Source organism: Argiope bruennichi, chromosome 1 (genome assembly GCF_947563725.1).
Source record: "Argiope bruennichi chromosome 1, qqArgBrue1.1, whole genome shotgun sequence".
In the NCBI taxonomy this organism is placed as follows: domain Eukaryota; kingdom Metazoa; phylum Arthropoda; class Arachnida; order Araneae; family Araneidae; genus Argiope; species Argiope bruennichi.
In genome coordinates this window covers 97062607-97087851 of record NC_079151.1, presented here as the reverse complement: position 1 = coordinate 97087851, position 25245 = coordinate 97062607, and the positions used below count along the sequence as shown (strand labels likewise).

At 28.0% G+C, this 25245-nt stretch overlaps 1 protein-coding gene across 1 annotated transcript in view; it reads right to left on the bottom strand.

Annotated features, from left to right (window-relative positions):
• The window catches only part of LOC129981211 (uncharacterized), a 227903-nt gene that overhangs the window by 11990 nt on the left and 190668 nt on the right, over positions 1-25245 (bottom strand). Inside the window, exons 8-9 of the mRNA XM_056091956.1 lie at positions 3042-3123; positions 2017-2170 (exon numbers count right to left, since the gene is read on the bottom strand). Of these exons, the coding sequence (XP_055947931.1) occupies positions 2017-2170; positions 3042-3123 (236 nt within the window). The remainder of the gene's footprint in view (positions 1-2016; positions 2171-3041; positions 3124-25245) is intronic.

The window sequence follows — 25245 nt, the reverse complement described above, 5'->3', positions numbered from 1 at the left end:
TATCCTTCAAAATTTTCTTCTGGAATGTAATTTTCTAATATTGGAGAAAGCTTCCCAACATAATATGCAGCGAATCACTTTAATGAGTTTTTGCTTTCGTATATTTTGTGTGTTATGATACTGATACTTAAACAATGACAAAAGTTATTTATTGCAAGGTTAACACTTTAGTTTGTAGTTATTGCTATGAACAAAACAAATTTCTAGTTGCAAAAACATTGTTTATTTAGTTAGTATTTTATTAAGTATTTTATTATTGTTGACTTTTTGATATTTTCTTTGTTATAAAAAGACTGAGGTGATAGAAAGTTCAATATGTAAAACTTCCCTTCCCAAAAGTAAAAGTATGGATCTTATTTTTAATGCCTAAATAACAAAAAGCCTGTAAGTATATTATAAGTATAACCGTTTCTAATTAAATTTTTATCTTAATTTTTTTCTGTCTTGTATTGTACTTGTTCATTAATTTTGCTTTATTTTTATTTTATTTTTTTCGAAATTTGAAAAATGAGATTTTAGATTAAACAAGGAATCATTGGCTATTTGGTGTTTTTCCATAATGATTAATTTTTTTCCCTAGCATTCTAAAACGAGTTAATAGTATTATTTGCGGTTTAATATAAGTATTACCGATACACATATTACAAACTAGTTCCATTTTCAAAGTTATTGCTTTTGATTTCTTTAACAAAATTATTATTATTTTTTTTAAATAAGTATTTTTTTCTACTTATTTGGCTGCTATCTGGCGAATGATTTGAATATTTTCCAGCATTGCTCTTGTTTTTAATTTGTTTTAAGCTACCTGAACAGGAAATTAAAAACTTTATTCAATGACTAGAGTCACACTCATCCAGATAAAAAGTTGCTTTACTAATTTTATGAGGTCGTAATCAATCAAATTGGAATAATTTTAATAATTCTCATCTGTAAATATTTTAGTAATGTCATCCAAAATATATAAAATTATTAATACAACAGACAATCAATAAACTCTTTTAGGCAATGTTTATATGTTTCGTTAAAGCAATAACAATATGTAAAAATTAAAACAAGTTGCATCTCTGCACTCATAAGTTCTTAAGACAAAGCTATTTAGCAAAATGAAAACATAATCAATTATTTTTAAAATGTAATTATGGATTTTTGGAGGAACATAAATTAAAGAAAGGAAATAAATATAATTCTTTTTCTGTTTTGAATGCTAAATTCAGTTTAATTACCATTGATAACATTCACTGAATATTTTTTTGTTGTTATTTTGTAACCATAACAATGTGTTTAACCCCTTTATTGCTAAAGGCTTGGAACTCCTTCGACTTCAGAATACTGAAACGCCTGAGCCCCACTCTTTAAACGAGGATTCCTTACGCCCTTCAAAACAGCAAATACTAGCTCGCATTCACAAGAAGCATAAATAGAAGATGTCTTAATTGATGGCTTTTAAAAGTATTTGTATCATGTTATTTTAGTTATATTTAAATTCCTTTTTGAAGACATAAAAGGGATATTCTAGGGTGATCTTTTCAGGTCAACTGATGAAGAGGACACTTGAATCTTCTCCTCCTCCTACAAACTTCTGTAACAACCAATGGGAAATCGTTTAATTCAATATTTCGGATTTCTACCAAGAAATGGATTGAGCTCTTAGTCGAATCACAATCTCTTCATGGAAAGAAACTGTGGAAGAAAACGAACAAATAACGATAGCTAGTCATTTGTACTTAATGAAAAAGGTTGGAAATTTTGCATAGATATGAGGACGATCCCCATATTTTGTTTAAATAGGCGTTTTTAGACGTTTTTTGTATCGAAGGAGACAGCAATTCTAAGATTAAGTAGAAATAAAAATCTAAATAAATAAGGTTTTCGAGTGAATTTTTTTTTCTAGACAAATAATAAAGATTTTCCTAAAGATTAGAAATACTAAATCTCAAGCACCATAATGTGTCCAGTATATATTAAGTCGATTTAGATTTAAAAAAAAAAGAGATCAATAAAATTAATTTCACTTACTGGCTCACAGGATGGCAAGCAAGGTGTGACTAGTGCTTTAAACTGTACTATTTCAGATGTAGGAAATTTGAAAGCATCGAAAGTTGCCTGAAGAACTTTTGTTTCTGTTCGGGCCTTTGAAAGTGCTCCCATGATGAGAGTGTCAGTTGGACAGCTAGAGAAAAGAAGTTTTTAAATTAAAGTGTAGGTTAGTTAATTTATAAATAATCTGTTATAATAAACTGTCTCTCTAAAATAACGCCTCTTATTAACTTATTATTTTCATAATTTATTATCAATTTAGTAAATTAAAATACTGTATATTTTTAATAGAATATGCAATTTTATTTCATTTATATTTCATTCAAAAGTGTTAGTTAAAATTCAATTATTTCAACTATATTTTATAGAATTTCAAAATGTTTTTCAAATAAAATTAAAATTTGAAATTGAAAAACGAAAATCAATGAAAAATTATTATTAGAGAACCTTTCTAAGATATTTTTATTACACAAAACATATATATTTATTTGTAAGTTTAATTATGTAATCTGAAGGGGGAATTATGGTTTTTTTTTTCGTTTAATTTTGCTTTTCCTTATCTTTTTTTAGCCGAATTTTAGCTTTTGCATTTTACTAAATTTCATTACTACGTCAATATCAAATTTAAATAAGGTGTTGCACTTTATTGTTCATTCAAAGTAAAAAAAAAAGAAGTTTATCATAAAATCACCACTTAATATATTTTTTATTTTAACTGAATGAAATTAGATTAAAATACAGAAGTTATGTTTTATTAATAATACAATTTCTTTTCAATAAGTTCGAATTTTATGCGACAGATGGCAGCACAACTGCAATATTTTGACAGTAAAATACTAGATGGCAGCACAAACTCAAATACAGAGAAATTCAATTTAAAAGCAATCATAAAGGGAAATAACCAAACTTTAAATGGACAGAATTCTTGATCGAATAAAATATCGTTCACTGCTGATTTTATGTTTTATTTAAATTTTAAACTATTTTATTTTTTCTCTTCTTACCCGAGAGCATCGATGAGTAAAATTTCACTGTTATCTATGCCATCCATTGCAACAAGTTCTCGGACAAAAATATCGTAGGGACCTGGAAAGAAATAGAAATATCTTTAGTAACTTACACATTTACAATAAAATAGTCAAGATATATAATTTTAAAAATAAAATATAAGTATGTTAGTACTAAAATTTTATACTCTAAAAAAGTTAGCATTCGCTATAATAATTATACAAATGAAGATATAATTTTTCAGGAAAATACATCATAGAATTTGCACATACAATCTATTATTTAAAAATTATAACTAAATGAAATTGAAACAATATATTGGAAGTAATGTTGTAGACATCATTCAATAAACAAAATTCAAAAATTCTAAATATAGAAAAATAAAAAAATAAATCTATTTCTACACATTGCATAGATTTATTTAAAACATATCAAACACTGTTTCGTCTATTTAGCATAAACCAGGAAAAAACGGGTTTTTTTGCAATTATTTCATTTAATCGCAGACTATATCATTATCCCAATCATTCATTTCTTCATAATAACCAGAATTTATTTCCTTTCTCTCAAAATAAAAAAATCTAAACCATTTCTAGTCGTCCTTTTAGCTTCCATGTTCTTAAAGCTGTCATTTCTAAACTTCAATACACACACACACACATTATATATATATATATATATATATTCGGTTAAAAGAGATTGATCCATAATAATAATTCGTAAGAATATAAGGCTTTTTAAATTAATTTAATATTTCTAATAATTATTAATTTCTATGTAAATGAATTTTTAAAATAATTCATTATAATAAAATTATAATAAAAATGCGTGGGAGAGCTATTCTTTTAGAGTTCGTGATTCCAAATGCATTCAGGGCTTTATTTAGTTATTTTCATTGCATATTAGAAAATTTATAAACCAATAGTTAATAAGCATAGTAAGTTAAGCACCTCAGGATGTTTTATGTATTATTGCTTTCTCCTTACTTCTGATGTGGTACAGACCTTTGTTTAAGATTCACTGATCCAGAGGCAGATTTGGGCATTTTGTGACCTTAGGTAGTGCACATTATGAGATCCCTGTTTTTAAACGAATTGATTTCCCATTTCTATACGTTCTAAACTTAATTAATCACTTTTATTATTTTTTATAGTTTATTTATTTTGTCTAAAGAACTTTTTAAAAGTGCTTATGTTTATTTATTATTTATTTATTCAATATTATTTAATCCAGATGTTCAATGTTTATGGGTACTAAAATAACCTATCTATCGTAATGTAATAAATATGGAATTCAGAACTTTATTTAGTTTTGAATTCCATATTATTCCACATTTAGCAAAGTACTAGTACTGTATATGCTTTTTAAACTAATAAGATTTGGATATTTTATACAAATTTATTTGACAACTAAGTTAATATTTTTTTTAACCGAGCTATCTGCGTCCTTTTCTCAGCAGCAAAGAGGCCGTAGGCTGTTGCCTAATCGGAAATCCACTACTGACTCTACCCTCAGTCGGCTACAACAAATCCTGTCGATACTGCTTTGTTCTATGGTGGCAGGGTGGTCGGTTGTACACAAGAAGAAGTACTGACCCTACCCACATCAAGGATGGGCGCTGACTGACTCATGAATAAAAATCTCGTACATCTGACGTCAATTGCAGGGAAAACAGCTCTTCCAAGAATCGGTGCAGAAAGTAACATACCTCAAGCAATTTTTAAGAGCGTAATCACATGTTATCGAACACCTGAATGATGTTTATATGTTTAAAATAAAAACAAATATTTACGTAATGTATATAATAATCTCATGTTACACATTCGCATCATGTCAGAAGCTACTAAAATGTTATGATATATATATATATATATATATAATTACTCAGCTGCCCTGCAATTCCAATTATATATATATATATATATATATATATATATATATATATAATTGGAATTGCAGGGCAGCTGAGTAATTATACTGATGATAATAAGACTGAATGAAAAACATTTAAGTTTTATTTTTGACAGATTTGGAATTTTGTGAGCCCTTAAATAAATTGGGGTTTTTATTTAGGATTTATTCCCAATAGGCATAAGATCAATTTAGATACTGAAAAGGATATTAAATAATCACTAGTTGATATAGTTACCGTTGCTCTGAGTTAAAATACTTCCTGTATACTATTTTTAATTAAAAAACTAATTTTGCACAAATTATTATAATACACACAATCCTTTTATCCACGTCATTTAACTGACTGCACTTGATCATTTCTAATCATTTAAAAATTAAGAGTATATAACTTTTCTTCTTTTATTTTTTCGAGGCATCTTTAAATAAATGCTCTAAACCAAAAAAAATTTTCCAAAAGATATGAAATAAAATTTTCAAAAAATAGTAATAGATTTTATGTCTTATTGTTTATCGCTTTTAAAAAATCATTTTTGTTAAATTTTAAAAGAATTGATAATGGTTAAAGAAAATATCGTACAAAAAGGAATATGATATTATTAAAAAGATAAAATTTTCAATTTTAACATTTTATTAAAATATATCTTGTAAAATAATTTTTCAGCAATAAAAAAAACCCCACAAAATATTGGCTGATTTAGAATTAAATTAATATTTAAATAACTTTTGCACCTCTTAATAATTGCCGGTATTCTGTCTTTGGTCCTAAAAATAAGTGTGATAAGTTAATGCTCTAAATAAAAGCCCAAAGATAAAGCATATCTGGTACATACGTGTATAGCAACAGTGATTTATTAAAATTAATCAAATTCTAAATTCATGATAATCGCGTGTGTGTTAATCTAAATTTACAGATAAACATGTTTTTTTATTTTTTATTTTATGTATATAAAAATGTGCGTATTTAATAAATATATGGTCCCTTTACTCATCTCATTCTGAAGAAATTCTCGTTTACTTAAGTCAAGTCAAAATATCTTTGGAATTAATATTGTATGGAAAATATCTTTTTTTTCCCCCTTGAATTCTAAGTATAACATTGTTTAATGTTTAATAAAGTCTTTAACGAGAAGATACAAAAGCGATGTATATGCTGTTAGATATTCATGACATAACTTAAAAATGCTTAACGTTTATGTGATTAAAAATGAAAATGGAAGAAATGAGTAAACAATTGGGTTTCAAAAATAGTATTAATTAATGAACACTTTAATTAATGCACTTCTGCGATCTATATTCATCAGTGATTAATGCTGAATAATACGCAGGTTCATTCTTTGTAAATATTTATAAGTCTAGAGCTCAATAAATCATAGATTCATTATTTTTATTTTCTCGTATGAAATTTGCAGAGAAAAACAAAAAACCGTAAAAAAAGGTAAAAATGAGATTTTGACGAATGTCTACGCTAGTATTCAAGTGCGAAAAAAAAAACACACTTTTTTTTATAATTACGCTTGCTTGTCTGTATATATGTGAACAAGATAACTCATTAAACTATATGGAAAGCATTTGGAACATAGATATATCATTAAAATAGTAGATTTAAATTTTGGAACAAACCTGCCAAAAAAAAGAGGATTATTTACTGATCTCTATATAGCATGTGAACGCGGTAATTCAAAAACATTATCTATATATCTTTTCACAATTTACAGCAACAATAATGATGACGTGGACTTAAAATCTTCATTCAGCCAAACAACGAAACGAGTGCAATATGCAAACAAGCGATTTGTGTCATATCAAAAACTCCTTTTCCTAATGAACTTTCAATTCAATTTGCATTTGCATTAAATTGTAAACGGTAAAATGTTTGTTGCATTTAATAATCTTTAAAAAAATCTCTTTTTGAACCATAAAAACCTCTTTTGGAAAAAACATGAGCTTTTCGTCTTAAACAACCATTACTTTAAGGATGAACTGTGTCGCAATATTTAAAAGTTTGGAAATGAATATTGGATATTTTGAAATCCCTTCAAGAAAAGTTTGGTTGAAGATGTATTTCGTTCAGAATTTGACAGAAAATCATTATTTTGATGTAAAGATTAGTACTAGACAAACGAGCTTGTATCGAATTTTAGCCTGTCCTCTCATACTGTTTGAATCATCAAATTAATGGAATCCAGCATTTCAGTTATCGCATATAGAAACATATAACTCTGAAAAAAAAAAGGTTTTTACAGAACTCTTGTATTTTTTGATTGAATGCAGTATCTTTGATACTGGGTATAATAGAAGGTAAAAAAGTTCAAAATGCATTGATGCATTCAATGAAACAAAAATTACTGCTTTTAGTCAAATAAAAACCCTTAAAGGAATGCAACTTTTTATATGGATTCTAATTATTATTATTTTTTTTTTAACTAAACATGATATATGATATGCATTCAATTTATACCATTTTACTGGTAATTTGTTTTTGCCCCTTTAAACCTGTTGCTTTCTTTTTTTGCAAAAACTATGTAAGAACATTAGTTTTTTCTTCCTTAAGTTTATTAGCAATGCAAATTAAACCACTTTTCCAATACTATTTGATGCATTTAACATAAAAAAAAGCCATTACAAAAAATACAAATAAACTCTCTATCGGATAAAAATGTCATATAAGACCCAAATGACCAAATCTGATGCTAAAGGAATGAAGAAATCCAGCTTGTTTCAACAGAAAAAAGAAATGTAGTAATTTATAAGAGAAACATTAAGAAGAAAATTCTTTCATTCTTAGAAAAGCAAATATTTTCGCAAAGTTAATCAATCATATAAAAAAAAAGCAAAACAACAAACAACAAAGCCTCAATTAGGAGATATTTTTTTGTTCTCAAATATTTGTGAAAGCAAAATAAAAAAAAAATCCGAGATGTTAAATAAATGCTTTTGTATTTTTTATACTCTTTTGTACACTGTAAAAATTTTTAAAGCTATTTATTTATGTTTATTTGAATGAGAGCGCTCGAAAAACTTTTTCATTTTCTGAACATTCTATTTACTCAATTTATTTGAAATGAAAAAAAAAAAATCTTTAATTTATTTTTATTATTTTTAAAATTGAAATTATGAACCCAAATCAAAAAAGAAACATCGCACTGAAGGAAAAAAAATGGATATAATGGATTAAATGCTGGTGATATCCTTTCAGCAATGTACCCATTTTTGTCTTTTTTGATATTTTAAAATACGATTGAAACTTGATTAATGCTTATTTTTGCCGATAAGACATATATTAAAAAAAGTTATTAAATAAATTTGTAACATGCAAAAGACATTCGACATGCTAATGAAAAGTAAAATTAAATTGATGTTTTTCACTTGCGATTGCACATCTTTTTTTCTTGTTTGTATGCTTGAAATTATTGTATTTTATCTTGAAATATTATATTCTAAATTGATACTTGAAAAACAGGGGATTTTTACGCGATATTTATCATTGCTTTGAGCTATTTGATTGCAAAGTATAATCACAATATCGTTCCCAGAATACAAAAAATTGTTATGAAAGAAATTGAATTAAATACAGTTCACAAAGCTTTTCCTTGATTATAAAAAATTGCTGTTAAAAAAATAAATTTAATACAGCAAAATTTGTTATAATAGAATAGTCGTTTTTTTAAGTTCACTTAGTGCCAAATTACCAACTGGTTTTGATAGTGTAACTAATGCAGAAATAGTGATTTTATATTCGATTGTTATCAAAATGTTGACGAAATCACGATGAAAACAGCATAGAATAGTGGGGTAAACTCTTCACACGATTTTACCCCACTAGAATATTATTATTATTATGACGTGTTAGTGTTTGCAACGCTAGTTAGAGATGGTGATACACTTAAGATCATAGATGCTGTGTCTAGTGATTGCCAAATTGGATGTTGTGGGCAATTGACAATGGATATTGTGGGATACTGTGGTGAGAATTGGAATACCACTTCAACATTCTGTTTCAAGAAAGAAACTTGAGCTATGGCATACCGGTTTATGTTTGTGCTTATCTAATATATTGTAAGATAAGCACTGTTCAGTACTTTTTCTCTTCATTTTTTTAACAAAATGCTTTGAAAAATATGTTCCGTTAAGAAGAAAATAGAACAATTAACTAATATTTGCTCAATTAGTAAATATGAAGGACATACGTCCCTAACATCAGAAAAAAAAAAGATGAATGAATAATTCCTGAATTGCGAAATATGCATAACAAAATGTGTGAAATGTGGTGTTGGATTAAGTTTTAATATAAAATAATGACTATTTCAAAGATTTACACATAATTTCGTAATTAATATGCATTTATATTTTTTATTGTTATTAAGTGAATATTTTTTTTTGTATTCCAAATTGATTTTTATAACCTTTTACAATGGAATTTTGTATTTATGTAACAAATTAATTTTTAAAAGCAATTTGAGGAAATTCCTTTTCGTATTTCTTAAAATTATTCACCTTGTTTAATATTATAAAATTTCGTTTGCAACAAATCGTTTATTAACCGTAATCCGTGCTTAAAACATTTTTAAAAATATTGTGACATAATTTATTGAATAAAACTAAGTTTCTTTCTAAATAATTTTTTAATCAGACATATGCGGATTAATTAAGATCAACTGTGTAACAGGTTAATTTGCTGTTTCTTTTAACAACACTGATAATCGTTGATGTCAAATATCATATTTTGAATAGCACTGTTAACATTAGAAATAGTTGTTACAGGATAAATACTTTTAACAAAATAAATTTACAGTAAGTTTAAAAATATTTACATCATTAATATTACTGGAACAATTCTTTTATAAACATTTATCATTTAAATTTTTAAAATGAAACCCTTCCTTTGTCGTCTGACTTTATAATGATGTATTCCGCTTTTAGAAATCATCCTTTTACAAAGGTTTTGTGACTTGTACTACGACGGCTAGCATTTACAATAGTAAAAAACGGAAAATTATCAATGAGTTGCAGCACCTTCACCACTTTAAGTTATTAGAAAGAATTTAGTGATTAACAGACATCCTTCACCTTGATAGAGGATTAATACTCTTTATTATCGTTTTTCAGCCACCAGTCCGAGCAGTGATCATCTATTTGAGGATCATCCCATAAATAACCGCATTCCCCTGCGGCGTTTTTTTTTTTTTTTTTTTTGCTATTAATTCTTGGATTATCGATAAATATTATCAATTCTTGGATTATCGATAAATATGTTGAGTAATAATAAAAATTTATTTCTCTAATTATCGATTGTTATTGGTTAAAAAAACTATCCTAAAGTAAATTTGTCAATAAAGGTACATGAAGATATTCAAACTTCCATAAATTATTATAGTTTATGATATTGATATAATATTCGCAAAAATGGTGATAATGTATTTTATTGAAGATAATTACCATGTTTCATCTGCTGTTGATAAAGCAGATAAAGAATTTTCATTTATTCAGCTGGTGGTGGAATGAAGATCATTATGATGCGTGTAATGGAAGCAAGAGGACGTATGTTTTCAGGAACATTTCTTTAATGATCACATTTCACACAAAACAAACAAACACAGACACGAAAAACAAGACAAGAAAGTCCCGCTCGCACCTTAACAAAACAGCATCTCACCTCATTATTTACAATCGCAATGCACTATGGGATGCGTACCTAATCAGGCATCGCCATCTATTATCCAAAACAGAAGATAAAGTAATGCAACTGCCACAAGCTAGACTATTTTTTACTAACTGTTCATGGTTGATTTAGTCATTTACGGAGAAAATTAGAATTAAAAAAATCTATTTGCAAATTGCCTAAGACATACCTTCCTTGTTAATGGTTACGCGAGATCATACTCGTACTAAAAATTTAAATTCTATATGATAATAAATCCGTAGTAATTTATTTATTTATAATAGCGGCCTTTGACGACCAGCTGGTTCGCCAGATATATTAATTATATTTAATTTCTGTTAAATCGTTAAGATGAAACTTCATGGCACCGTCAAATTGTCAGACATTAATGCCGTGTTATTTTAATAGGCTTACATATGTTCTATTCATTGAGTATATTAATTATTTTAAGGGAGACCAGTTTCATGACATGTTCGGTTCATCTATCTACTAAATTTAGCGGTATTGTAAATTCACTTTTTATTTGTCTTGTAAGATACATTGATATTAAACAAATTCCTTCTTTAGCTTTCAAGAGTGGAATAAAATCCCACAATCAAATATTTGATGAAACAATGAAAAATGATTTCGGTTTCAGTCATAACAATGAAAATTTTATTGCGAAATATACTTAAAAATATGTTTAAAATGAAATCTAGATCAAATAATTTTACAGCAACAAAAGCGGCATTATTGGAAAGATAATTTTTTAGACTTTAAAAATGTGTAAAAATAATTTTTTACGAGAATATTTTCAGCAATTAGTGCGAAAACACATCAAATTTTAGCATATTCTTTAAGAAATTAAACTTCTAATTAAAATTTTAAAAAATAGCTTCGATGTGCACATTACCAAAGTACATTTTACCAAATTTAGTAACTCTAGGTCAAACGGTCTGGCCTATAGAGCACCTATACACATACATTCATATTTATTATAAGTAGATATAATCTTTATTATAGTATGAGTAAATAATCGATCACCACTCAACTTAATGTGATCCTTATTTCATAGGAGTTAATGAAGTGCCCTCTCCCAGTGAATAAAGCTTCAGATGAAGTCTCAGCGATTGTTGACCATTTAGTCATTCACCATTTTAGTTTGAGCTCGAAATTCAGAGCTATTGTAAAAAAAAATCATGAAGAGTTTTAGAGTTTTGAAAAAAAAATATATAATAATAAAACTGCTTATAATAATAAAACTGCCCATTTCTTAAAACAAAAGAATTAAATTATTTTTAAAAACAGGGTGGGTTCATTATTTATTTTCAATAATTGATTATTTTTGTTAACTATTTTTATTATTTATTTATTATTATTAATTATTTTTACAGGGTGGCTGTAATTAAAGTTCCACTTTCAAGTGGTTATAAAAGGAAAACTACAGGAACAAATGCTATCAAACTTGGTAATATGTTTAAGGGTATTATGGGGAGTATATAGTTATTTGATATAATTTAAAGAAGAATTTCTTTTCTGCCAAAAAGAAAAGTTCTGAAACTCACCACTAGGGATGAAATGGCGCAGTCTGCAACATTGTTAAGCAAATTAGAACATGAAAACATCGGTTTAAAATGCGTTTAATCGTTTCTGAAACGTGTTACAAAGCATGTTCAGTATGTGTTATCTCAAAAGCATTGTTTATCGTGATAATCTAAACAATCAGGTGGAACTGAAAAGTCTATGCACCAACATGTGTCTAACATTCCTCCTGACTTGCTAAGTTCTACTATTGAGAATGCAGCAATGCTATTTAACTTGCTTTCAGAAAATGATGGACGATACATTGAACGTGCTTTGTAACACGTTTCAGAAACGATTAAACACTTTTTAAACCGATGTTTCCATGTCCTATTTTGTTTAACAATATCCTTCCTCACGTTGTTGAGTTTTTAAACTTTATTTTTGGCAAAAAAGAAATTCCCATGGTCTCCTTTAAACTATTACCAAGTTTGATAACATTTGGTCCAGTAGCCTTCCTTTTATGACCATTTGAAAGTGGAACTTCAATTATAACCACTCTGTATTTTGAACTGGAAACTTCTGACTAAAAAAATCGAATTGAAACATTAGTAAAAAATTTTGAGAATACCATCAATGTTACTTGCTAACAACAAGCCTTTAGTAAAATTTGAATCAGCTAGGTGTTCTAATGACAATATATGTCTAATTAATAAACAACAAAAATTATTTTAATACCCTTTAGTGGCTGATTTAATTATTTTTGTTTAAATGTTGGATTGAAAACTCAACCAATTGTTGTTTGAATAATTGAATCATCAAATCGCTTTTGTTTTCTCTTAATATAAAAATAAATTGTGATAAAATTATAAAACCTAAACTCAAAAGCACTCTATATGTATATGATTTAAGAAAAAATCCTATACTAAATTAAATTTAACGTCTGTGAACAGCAAATTTTCAAAAGTATATAATGCATTTGATATATTTTGTGCTATAAAAAGTTTCCCTTTTTTAATATTATTTCAAATTAATGTTCCTTCAAAAGCTCACTGCTAGGATGTTAATAAATTTAGTTTTTGATTCAAAATAAGCTGAACAAAACACACAGAAGCACGATGTTTACTTTCTTATTTCTATACTTAAGCAAAAAAATTCTTGAAATTCATATCAAAGACTCAAACATTCATTTAAAATTATTACAATTTTTGGTATTCAATAAACTTTAAAGAACAACAAAGAACACATTTTTTTTCTTCGTTTTTATACTTGATAGAATTTTCAAGAACTAAAGACAAAAACTAACCTAGTAATATTCGTTCTTTTGGAAATGTGGAAAAACAAAGCACACACAGAATTCTTCTTATTTACGAATCTTTCAATTCAATTTGGCGGTTTTCATGAGAAATACATACATTTCTCGGCGAGCTATTTTATTTTTCTTGGTAAAAGAAAGAAATGTTACCTAATGAGGCGGTTGCTATGCCTAGAATATTTGCGAGAGTGCGAAATATATATTATTGGTTCGTCTTTCAGGAAAAGGGATTCCCAGGGGATTGTAAACGAAATGCATACATTCGTATTCAAGACTTTGAATACTAAAGACAATATTTTTGTTGTTTAAAAAAATAAAAGATATGTTGAAGATACATTCAACTCGTGTCATTGTTGTTTACTTTGTCGATCCCAAATATTTATTTTCCTTATTTCCCATCCAGTCTTTCACTTCCATTCTTATTTTGAAAGTCAAGTTTTCTATATTTCAAATGAATAAAATAAAATCACAAAAGCGGCATCGAGAAGAATGCGCCTCGTGTTTATCTGGTAAAATCCAGTAGTTGGATAGTTCTGCAATGAACTGGTGATATAGATCTGAAATTCAGGGTCGGAGAATTTCAGGTTCAAAACCCGTTTCCACTTCATATTTAAAGTATATGCGAGCCTGATGCGTATTTAACTGACGGCATGAAGTTCTATATATATTTCAACTTGATGAAATATTTTTTGACGAATCTCGCATCTTGCATGAAAGCAGAACATTAATATAACTAAACTAATATAATGACAAATACCTTTAGATTTTAATGAACGAAAAGTTTATTCAGTTTTTCGGTAATTCCATGAATTACTTTGATGACACGCCTAAATAGCGAAATGAATAAGAATTTTCGAGTTCTAAATTTGCAATTAACTCAAAATAGAAATTAATTTAAAAAACGCACAAACAAAAATCGCTATGACATGCTTAAATATATCAGTTATCTTTATGTTCTTATATGGATTAATGTAATAATAAACCCGCTATCACCGGAGACCAGGTGCAAAAGCACCACATTAATAGTATAATTTATTCACGATAATCAATTTAGAACACGAATATAATAACGAATGGTATGCCGTATGAAAGACATAGAAAATAATCTTTAATTAATTTGCATTCATATTTCCTATTCCACATTTTTAAGAGCTGATCTTTCCGCGTATTAAATAATGGAGCTGCAAATTCTAGTATGTTTTTTGATAATGTAAGACGTTTATATTATAATACTATATTTTGTTAAATAAACGCATTTTATCTCTTACAAAAAAGATACATAGGGAAAGTGGACTGAACCTAACTTTCCCTGTTTGGAGGTATTTGAAGCAATAAGTAATGAATGAAATGGGACGTTTGGAATGGAAATTTATGACGATAATCTAAACAATTTGGCGGAACTGAAAAATGCGATACACCAACATGTGTCTAACATTCCTCCTGACATTCTAAGTTCCACTACTGAGAATGCAGCAATGCGATTTAACTTGCTTTCAGAAAATGGTGGACGCCACATTGAACTTGCTTTGTAACACGTTTCAGAAACGATTAAACACTTTTTAAACCGATGTTTTCATGTCCTATTTTGCTTAACAATATTACATATAGCGCCAGCCCCACCCCCGTTGTTGAGTTTTTAAACTTTTTTTTTTGGCGGAAAAGAAATTCCCATGACCTCCTTTAAATTATTACCAAGTTCGATAACATTTGGTTTAGTAGTTTTTCTTTTATGACCATTTGAAAGTGGTACTTTAATTATAATCACTCTGTATTTTGAACTGGAAACTTCTGACTAAAAAAATCGAATTGAAACATTAGTAAAATATTTTGAGAATGCGATTAATATTACTTGCTAACAGGCCTTTAGTAAAATTTGATACATAGAGAGAGTGGATTTAACTTTCCCTGTTTGGTGGTATTTGAAGCAACAAATAATGAATGAAATGTAACGAAATTTCATGGTCAAACTCTACACGGCATGGACAGATATCCCCCCCCCCAGTAAAAACTTACTAGAACATGCCATCTCAATATCTAGTACAGAAGGAAGGTTGGTGCATTGAAACTGTGGGCCAGAGAACCTTAAAGCTGATTAATAAAAGATTATTTTCTATGCCTTTTATACTGTATACCATTTATTTATGTATGAGCACTTTTTTATCACTCGAAATGTTGATGAAATCTTTCACGATTCATTATTAAGACACGCTTTCTTTCACACGACACCATTTCATTTCCAATTTACCTTTATTGACGAAATTCTATTACTAATTTTTTTTCTTGCAGTATTCATCTCGTGTTTTTCAGAATTTGCATGTGAATGTTGGTTTCACTGTATCTATTCGTTTTAGCTGCTGAATCTTCTAAAGAGGTAACGTTAGTTTATTGCCGCACTTTATTATTTTATAATATATTTGCATATTAACCATAGAGAATTCTGATCAGTTAATTACGCTTACAAAATAACGAAACATACTGGCAAATGATGTTAGTGAAATCGGCGCAGTTATTGATTTTGGTGAATCAGAACAATGTTTTGTTTTGCGAGAATGTTTTAAAAATGGAGAGTGACTGATTTACTCAGGAATGATTGATTAGCTTTCAGGTGAAATGAAATAGGATTTGTGGTAGAGCACGTTGATTGGTTTTGCCAATTAGTTTAAATATTTATAAGTCTCTAAAAATGTGTTACCAGATGAAATCCGTTTACCGCTTAAATGTATTACACTACAAGTATTATTGTTTTATTAATCTTCATTCCATGATCAGAGGAAAACTTTTCAACTCCGAAGGAATTAGACTGATTTGAATGATAATTTATTATTAGTAGTATTAGTTTTCTTACGAAGTGTATTGACAGATGACTTGCGCCATGATCATTTCAAGAGGTTGCAACTTTCAGTTTGCATTTTCACTTCAATTAGTTTTCAGCTCTCTACTCTACCATGCCTAACTGCAGCTGTTTTACAATAAATTTAATTCCTACTAACATTTATGATGAACCGAACTGCAAAATAACAAAATTTTTGTCGAAGGATCTGATTTTACTAAGGTTTACAACATTGGTGCGTCCCAAAGCAAAACGATTTACCATGCTAAAACTTTCTAATCTAAACATGACTAAAACTTTCTCATTTAAACATGGTTAAAACTTTCTCATACATACATGATTAAAACTTTCTCATCCATACATGGCTAAAACTTTCTCATCCATACATGGCTAAAACTTTCTCATCCATACATGGCTAAAACTTTCTCATCCATACATGGCTAAAACTTTCTCATCCGTACATGGCTAAAACTTTCTCATCCGTACATGGCTAAAACTTTCTCATCCGTACATGGCTAAAACTTTCTCATCCGTACATGGCTAAAACTTTCTCATTTAAACATAGTTAAAACTTTCTCATCCATACATGGCTAAAACGTTCTCATTTAAACATAGTTAAAATTTTCTCATTCATACATGGCTAAAACTTTCTCATTCATATATGGCTAAAACTTTCTCATTCATACATGGCTAAAACTTTCTCATCCATACATGGCTAAAATGTACATATTCCCTCAAGAATATAACTAATATAGCTTCAAAATGAGACATAATTAAACTAAACAATTTAAAGCATACATTCAATTTAATCGGCTTTGGAATGTGGAATCTTCAAACTTCGAATCCCAGTATCAGTTTAATTTTCCAGGTCAAGATTAATTCTATCATTTACTGCTGTCTTATTTAAGCAACGATGTTTAATCATTAAAATGTTGCATTTCAAAATCCAAAATATCTTACAAGTAATTTCCTTTAAGTCATTACTTTTTGATTGGTCTATCATTCAGAAGATTCCTGATTTATGATGCAAAATCTGAATACGACTTTAAAAGAGTGAATTCGCCTTTACTCTCTAATAATTGTTAGACTAACAGTTAAATTAGTTAATTTTATTAGTTTATACATTTCAATAAGAAATGTGATCCAATTCATTATTATCACACAGATTGATTTTCACAATAGTTAAATCTTAATTTATTTTAGAAAATAAAATAAACATACTTTTAATTAAGGTATCTGATTAGGTTTGGAGGGGACTTTTAAAAAAATCAAATATTATATAGTTTATTTGATATTTTTTTATTTATATAAGGATAAGATGATGAATAAAAATGAAATTATATAAATATATATGTAACTTTTGAAGAAAAAGCATATTTTGATCTAAATGTCAGCATTTATTTACAAAAAACTAGGACTTTCTAGAGAAAAAATCGATACAGATGTCCAATTTTTTTTGTAACATCACATGTGTAACATATCTTAGAGTGTAACTAATTATTACCTATTATTATATTTAAAAAATCAGTTTATGTGTAATATATGAAATCATCTACGAAATTTTGTAATTTTTTTCAATAATATTTATATTAAAAAATCTTAAATCCACTTCTAGAACATTCAACATCAAATCCATTGTTAATTACATTCTGCATAATATAATCAGCAGTAATTGCAATATTTATTAATATATATTGTTTATTTTTTGAGATATAATAATACTTGTTAAGTAGAATTTTGAAAAAAAAAAAAATATTTCTTCAGAAAATGCATTTGAAGTTTTTAAATGGTAATAAGTAAGCATCACTTACATATCATTAGTTTGCTATAACTTGTCTTCTAAATGACATAGAGAAAAAATAAAAATACCACTGGAAACACCTACTTTTTAAAACTGTAATATTATATATATATATATATATATGATGCGAATTTTCATAACAAATTCCTGTTTTCAACCTAGTCGGATACCTTGATTTAAATATTTTCTATAATTCTTTGATAAATCATCTTATTAGATAAAAGTAACAGCGAAATGAAACATGAAGGCTTCACATGCGTAAAAGGCAATCGACTTGAAATACTACAACAGGCGAAGTAATCATAAAATAAATGGCGATTTAAATCATAATCAAGAAAAGAAATGAATGCAATTCTGCGTCTTTGAAAAAAAAAATAGAAACAGAATTGCGTTCAAAAATTTTTCATAGAGAAATAACACATTTTCTCTAACAATATAAAAACAAAATGTGTTTTTACTCTGAAATAGGAACAAGAGAAAAAAATGAAACTAGCCTCTTTTTTGGACAAAATTTCAATTTCATCCTGTAATATTTTTACCCGTGAATGTAATACCATATTACAAAACTACGCAGACAAGGAAAAGTTTCACAGAAGGCGATAACATAAGCCAAGTCATTTATATGGAAGCTTAGGTTGGCACAAAGAAATTGCTTTTTGGTTTCGATAGCCACATAAACCGACTCTTTGCCGTCGGATGATGACTTCTGTAAATAATCTCTTGACTGTAGTAACGCTTGCTACACTCAAAATAAAACCACGACAGAATAGAATCAGAAATGAGGCAGAAATACCATTTCTTTTTCAGACTTAAACTCCATTATGTTTGGCTATATTTCTAGAAAAACCCTATTCGATAAAGAAAGTTTTCTTTAAAAAAAATATAAAAAAGTAAGAAAGAACGGAATTGGAGAGAGAAACGAATTTCCGAAAACCATAACTTATCCTGTTTTAAAGTTGGATACTATTTTCAGCCTTTTTGTTCGATACATGAATGATTTTAATATTCTGATACTTGAGCCAGCAAAAAAGTGAACCAATTTTATTCGAGGTTTGGATATTGATGAAAATAGAGGCTGCGAATAAGAAGATTTGAAATAGCTTAACACGTATGAAAAACTTCAAAAATTTAAATCTGCGAAATAAAAGCTGCCATTGTGCTGCGTATATTATTAGTCATGTGTTATGTCTATGGAAAGAGGTATTTATAACTTTTAATGTCAAAAGCAATTTTTAATTTTAATTTATCAAGGTTCTTCTAAAATAACATAATCAACGGATTCTACGAAGACCACATTTCGACGATTCCATCTCATTAAGGGGTGAGACGTAGAACAATGAGCGCATTTCCAGTATTCACCTTTTGACCTTGGATTTCCCCCATTAGATACTTTTTAGTTCAATTTTTTTTTCACGTATATGTGAGTGTTGTGTTATTTCTGATCGCATTTTATTTTAACTCAAAATTTCGTATTTATATGGCTAGTTCAAATGGTAAAAAAGCTTTCAGGAGTGGTACGAAGAAAATGTTACATAATATTGTGACCAAGAAGTAGAAAATGGAGAATTAAAATATTGCCGAAAAATTAAATAGAATATAAAAAAGAAGCATTTTAATATAAAAGAGATCATTATTATTTTGTAAAAATTAATTACCAAATTTTAAGAACAGAAATTTTTTATTTATTCTTCATAATTTAATGTTTATGCCTTTTACATTAAATAAAAATTGCTCTGAAATATTTTACTGTATATTAATACTTTTTTACTTCTGTATTACTAATTATCTGTAATGTTTAAGTCTCTTAAAACCTCGGGTCTTCATTGTTAAATAGAAACATCTCCTCCTTTCATCTCTCCTCTCACCCCTATTTTGTCGAATTAAACCCATCCTAACGCATGCGCAAAAGCATGGAGCGTTTTACAATCCATTGTCAAAAAGTATTTAAGATTAGTTAAATTGCTCTTTAGTTCATCCAATTAGGTTCCCGCAATTTAGTACCTAATTTAAAAATAATTGTTGTTTCTGAATGTGTGAAAATGAACTCCCGTCAATGAATTTTTACTGTGGTCATAATTTGTGTACAACACAACTCTTAATGTACATTCCTCTAATATTGATCTGTGTATTCATCAAGTAATTGTTTCTGAACTTGCTGCTGTAAAGATGTGTAACATAATTGTTATATTACGTGAAATGATGCGAGCATTTTAAATAAAAATATTTGCCATCATTATTTTCTTTTTAAGTTGAGTTGAATCGGATGGCCAATTATGAACTGTGATTATGGACCCTTTAAGCTGTGCAACAACAACTATTTATAAACTATGTTCATTATACTATAACAGAGGAAACAATATTTTACCACGTCAATTTTTAAATTGAATTCTTCCAGACTGCTTATTTAATGTAGTACCCTCAAATGGTTAAATGTAAGAAATGCACAGTTTCAAGCAGAACCACATGTATTCAGCCTCATTTAAGGGTAATTAATTTCTCCTTTAAAAGCGGAGAACCAAAAACAAGATTTTAATTTATTTCTAAGAAAGCCGACTTAATTCAATCCTCTCTACAAGCACCCTTAAATAAATAATCAAACTTCTGATAGCTTGAAATAATTTGAGATTTTTTTTTAATATTTAAGTACATATTTAAAAGAAATTGCGAAGAAAATTTAGAAAAAGTTGGATAAGTTAAATCGATGAAATTAAAATTATTTAAGAAATATATATATATATTGTTTGTTCATTAAATATAATGAACTAGAGAATTAGATATTTATATTAATTAGAGATAATTCTGATCTCTAAATACTCTTATGAATATCAAAATATTAAGATTTTCAAAAACTTATACCGAAAAGTAACTTCAAATAAAAGCTAGCAAAAGTTTGTTCAAATACACTTACGGAAACATTTATCTATGAATTCACCATTCAGAAATTTTCACCAAAAAGGACAATTTATTTTTCGTAACTGAAAGCGAAATATTCTACAAAAATGATTCTCTTTAGATAAAATGTAACCAAAAGATTACAACAGGAAATAGAATAGTTTCTACTCCAGTATATTATACATATATAGGCCCACACAACCATATTTTTAAAATGCACCATCACAAGGAAAACAAAAAGCCATTTTACCTCTCGCTTGAAGCCACTTTGATAAACATAAATATGAAACCCGATGCGGAATATGCAAAAATATATGCCATATCATCGAAATAGAGAAAAAAAATAAAGAAAAAAATTAAGTTAGCGCTAAAAACTGTCACACGCAATGTGCTCTCCTATCGTTCACCATAAACCTTTTGAATTTATTTTAAAGTTTCTTTTCCAAATGTTGTCGTTGTGTGTGTCCCCGAATTTTTATTACGCGTTTTTAGTTCTTAAGAGCGGGCATCCGTGAATCATAGGAATGATGTAGGCAATAACAAGAAATGCCATCTAACCGCGTTTTTATGGAGCAATTCGGGCGATAAATCTCAGACTTTATCGGTTCTCCGTTTCTCCACAATCGCATTGAGATGTTCTCTAAGGGGTTGAAATCTTTAAAAAGCGTCTTTTGCTTCTTTTTCTTTCTTAAATATAAACGGCATACCAAACGTCTGTTAGCTCCAGCAATGCATAATGCTAGTCGGTGGCTTCTTCTTTTTCTTGTTTTTTTTTTTTTTTTCTTTCAGTGTCCCATTTGTACCATCGCTTACTACTACATTGTTCTTCGTGCTCCAAAGAATTGATGTCACAGGTTTGAAGCAGCAGGCAGAAGAGTTTTATTTCTGTTATCGAATATCGAGCCACTTTCCAGACATCAAACAGATTTATACTTTAGGGAATGGAAGCTATTTCTTGAAAGCAGATGTCGAGAAGTCATGGATGATGTGATGACTCTGTAAGAGATTTCCAGGGTTTTTTTTTTCGAACGAAAAGAATGCGGGCAATAAGAGAAGTGTTTTCTTTCAAGGATTGCTATTTATAACTGTAATGTTCCCTGAAATACTCTCATTACTATACTTGTGGTTTTTTTTCTCTTAAAATTGTGCCAAAATATATTTGGCTCCATTTAAATGCTAATTACTTAATATATTATTTGAAATAAATATGGTTTTTTAAAAGAAATTGATTGACTTAATTAAGTTTGTTACATAATGTTTTAATTATAGTAGATATTACTAAAGTACCTTCGTTACTTTGTTGTCATATTTAGAATATGTAGTTGACATAAAATTAAGAAAAATATATAAAATTATACTTGCAGTATATGACAATTAGTAACCATTAATTGAAATTTATAACTATTATAAAATAAATTATATAAAATTTACTTATATAATATCTACACACCATTGTTCGATATTTTGAATGATAAACGATGGCAAGAATGTGAAGATAGCGTAATAATATTGCGGAACAATTAGTGTTTCGATAAATATATCAAAGGTCAGTTATATGAACACTTAAAGATACAAAATTACTTTAAGATGAAATATTGAATTCTAAATTCTATATTTATAAAAGGACTCCAAAAAAGATTTTCGTATGTTAAACTAGAGCTACTCCCACCCCAACCGAAAGGCACATGGAGTTAGAGAGAATGATCTGGATGCGAGAAAACTTGCGTGAATTTTGGTAGAGATTTAAAGGCCAATCCCGATCATTGTACAATTCATGCTGTGGTGAAAGCTTATAAGCCTTTAGCAGTTAACAACTACGCAGCACGAGCAATTGCTTTTGTATCATGGTCATGTTACTGGACTGCGAATCATAAGGTCCCAGGTTCTATTCCCGCTCATCACATCTTGCCAAAATGCTATAGGAGGCATGTATCGTCATCGGCAGGGGTTAACTAATCTCACACTGTTACTATACCCACATATTTCAGCTCCCTCCCCATTGCCATCTCTAGAAATGTATAGTAATAATTTAGTATATATTAACACTTATGTCGTAAATAAATTATTACAATCTTTTTACAGTTCACTATATGAAAATGATAGTTTATTATTTAATATTTTCTATTGATAATTTTCTTTTATTTTTTGTCGATGTTCTCTGTTCTTAAGGATTTTAATCTTAAAGAAATAAAGAACTCTTCTTGCCAAAAACCCCACGGAAAAGATTATTTTGAGATGTGTCCTGTTTACGAGAAAGAATCTTCCTTTTTCACCCGTCAGCAACGTCAAAGGGATAATCTTCTTAGTGTCTTTCTTCTTGGAGATTAACAAGTCAAGATATCTTTGTTTGGATTTCTTTCTTCTTTTTTCTTTCCTCCAGTATCACCGCCGTTGAGCACAAAAAGCAACTTCATAAAAAAAAAAAAAAAAAAAAAAAAACTTGTTTTTCCTAGAATACTGAGATATATTTCTTTTGTAAGCCCCATCAAAAAAATATAGTTATATTCCTGGAAACTTACTTAAGTTTGTGTATAGAAAAGGAACTTGTTGAGTTTCATTGTTATTTAACAATGTTTGTTATTTTTAGTATGATTATTTTGAAGAAGAATATCTGATTATTTGAAGAAGTATGATTATTTGAAGAAGAAGAATACTAGTCGTCCTTGACGACTAGCTGGCTCGCCAATGATGTTATTATAATAAATCGTTTATATATTATTTTATGTATACAGTTCTGTTAAACATTAAAGCTATGTTGTTTTAATTATCTTATATATTTTTATTTATTGTACATGCATCTTTCTAATGGAGACTAGTTACATGACATCTTAGCGCTATTAAAGCAGCAAATAAGCTGTTCATCTGTCTCCTAAATTTCGTAGTTTTGCGATTTCTTTTTATCTTGAAAATTACACAGATATTAAATATGAACCTTCTTCTTTAGATTGCAACAATGGAAGAAGAGTGAGGTTAAATATTTCATGAACAAATGAAAACAATTTGATTTGAATTTACGGTCAACAATGTAATACATTCTTGGAAATCAATCAAAAATTATGTTTAAAAAATTCACAAAAAAATCAGAAAAAAATGTACAATTATTAGTATCATTAAAAAGACATCTTTTTTAAATTTTGAAGTGGGGAATTATTTATTTATTTATTTATTTTGCAATAATATTATTGGAAGTTATTGCGATTTTTGCGCGAACTGAAATATTTATTTTGATTAATTTCGAAAACAATCACCAGTGTATAACTTTATATTCATTGTTTCTTTTAAAAATATTTTCAAGTCAAATCGCGATAGAAAATTATGATGTATTATTTTAGTAGCTTTATATCTGCACTGCTTATTGCAGAATGAACTTTCTTTTGAGAACTAATCCAAATTGTTCAAATTGTTTGCATGCAAATATAATTGCCAACGTCATCTAATATCTAACTGCATGTTGTTTAATGAGGTTATTTCCATGGTTCTCATGTAAAATGGGTAGATGATTATTGTAGTAATTGAGCACATTCAAATAGTGTTATGCAAATCAAAGCAATGCGAAAATTAAAGAATAGATAATATATAATCTTCCAGCACAGATTTTACGAAATAATTGATGAAATAAAATAAGAAAGTTGGAACTTATGACAAAATTACCAGTATTAAAAACAAACAAATAAAAAAACAGGAATTTTGATTTCTTTTCAACAATAGATGGAAAAAAACTTTTAATACACGTTTAAAAATTTGGGAAAATTTTAATTGCAATGCAAATTTTTCTTTAATTTTGTCAATTTTTAAAAACACCTTTTAAATAATTCTCAACAAGCGATTTCATTTTTGTACTAGATTCTAGTCATTTCCGTTGTTTCGTCAAATCAGATTCTTTTTTTTTCCGTTTTAAAAGTTCGAAGAGTTTCTATTTAATATCTGTATAATTTACAACAGAATAAGAAATAGAAGTTATTATCGAAGAAATTAGAAGATTAATGAAATGGAAAATTACTTTTTAAACAGCAATATGATAACATATGATTTGTCTCTAATAGGACGGCTCATACACACAATGAAGGGACAGGTGCAAGATTATTAAAACAATCGGTTTTCAAATCTTTAATAATTTGATGTTTTAAAAATAATTTCTAGAGATAATCTAGATCATTAAGTTATATGCAAGGTAAGTAAATACAAACAAATATTCATAGCGAACCATTTGATCGCCAAAAGCAGTTAGTGGTAAATAAAAAAACTGTTAAAAATAAATAATATCAGCATATAATAAATGAAAAAAATAT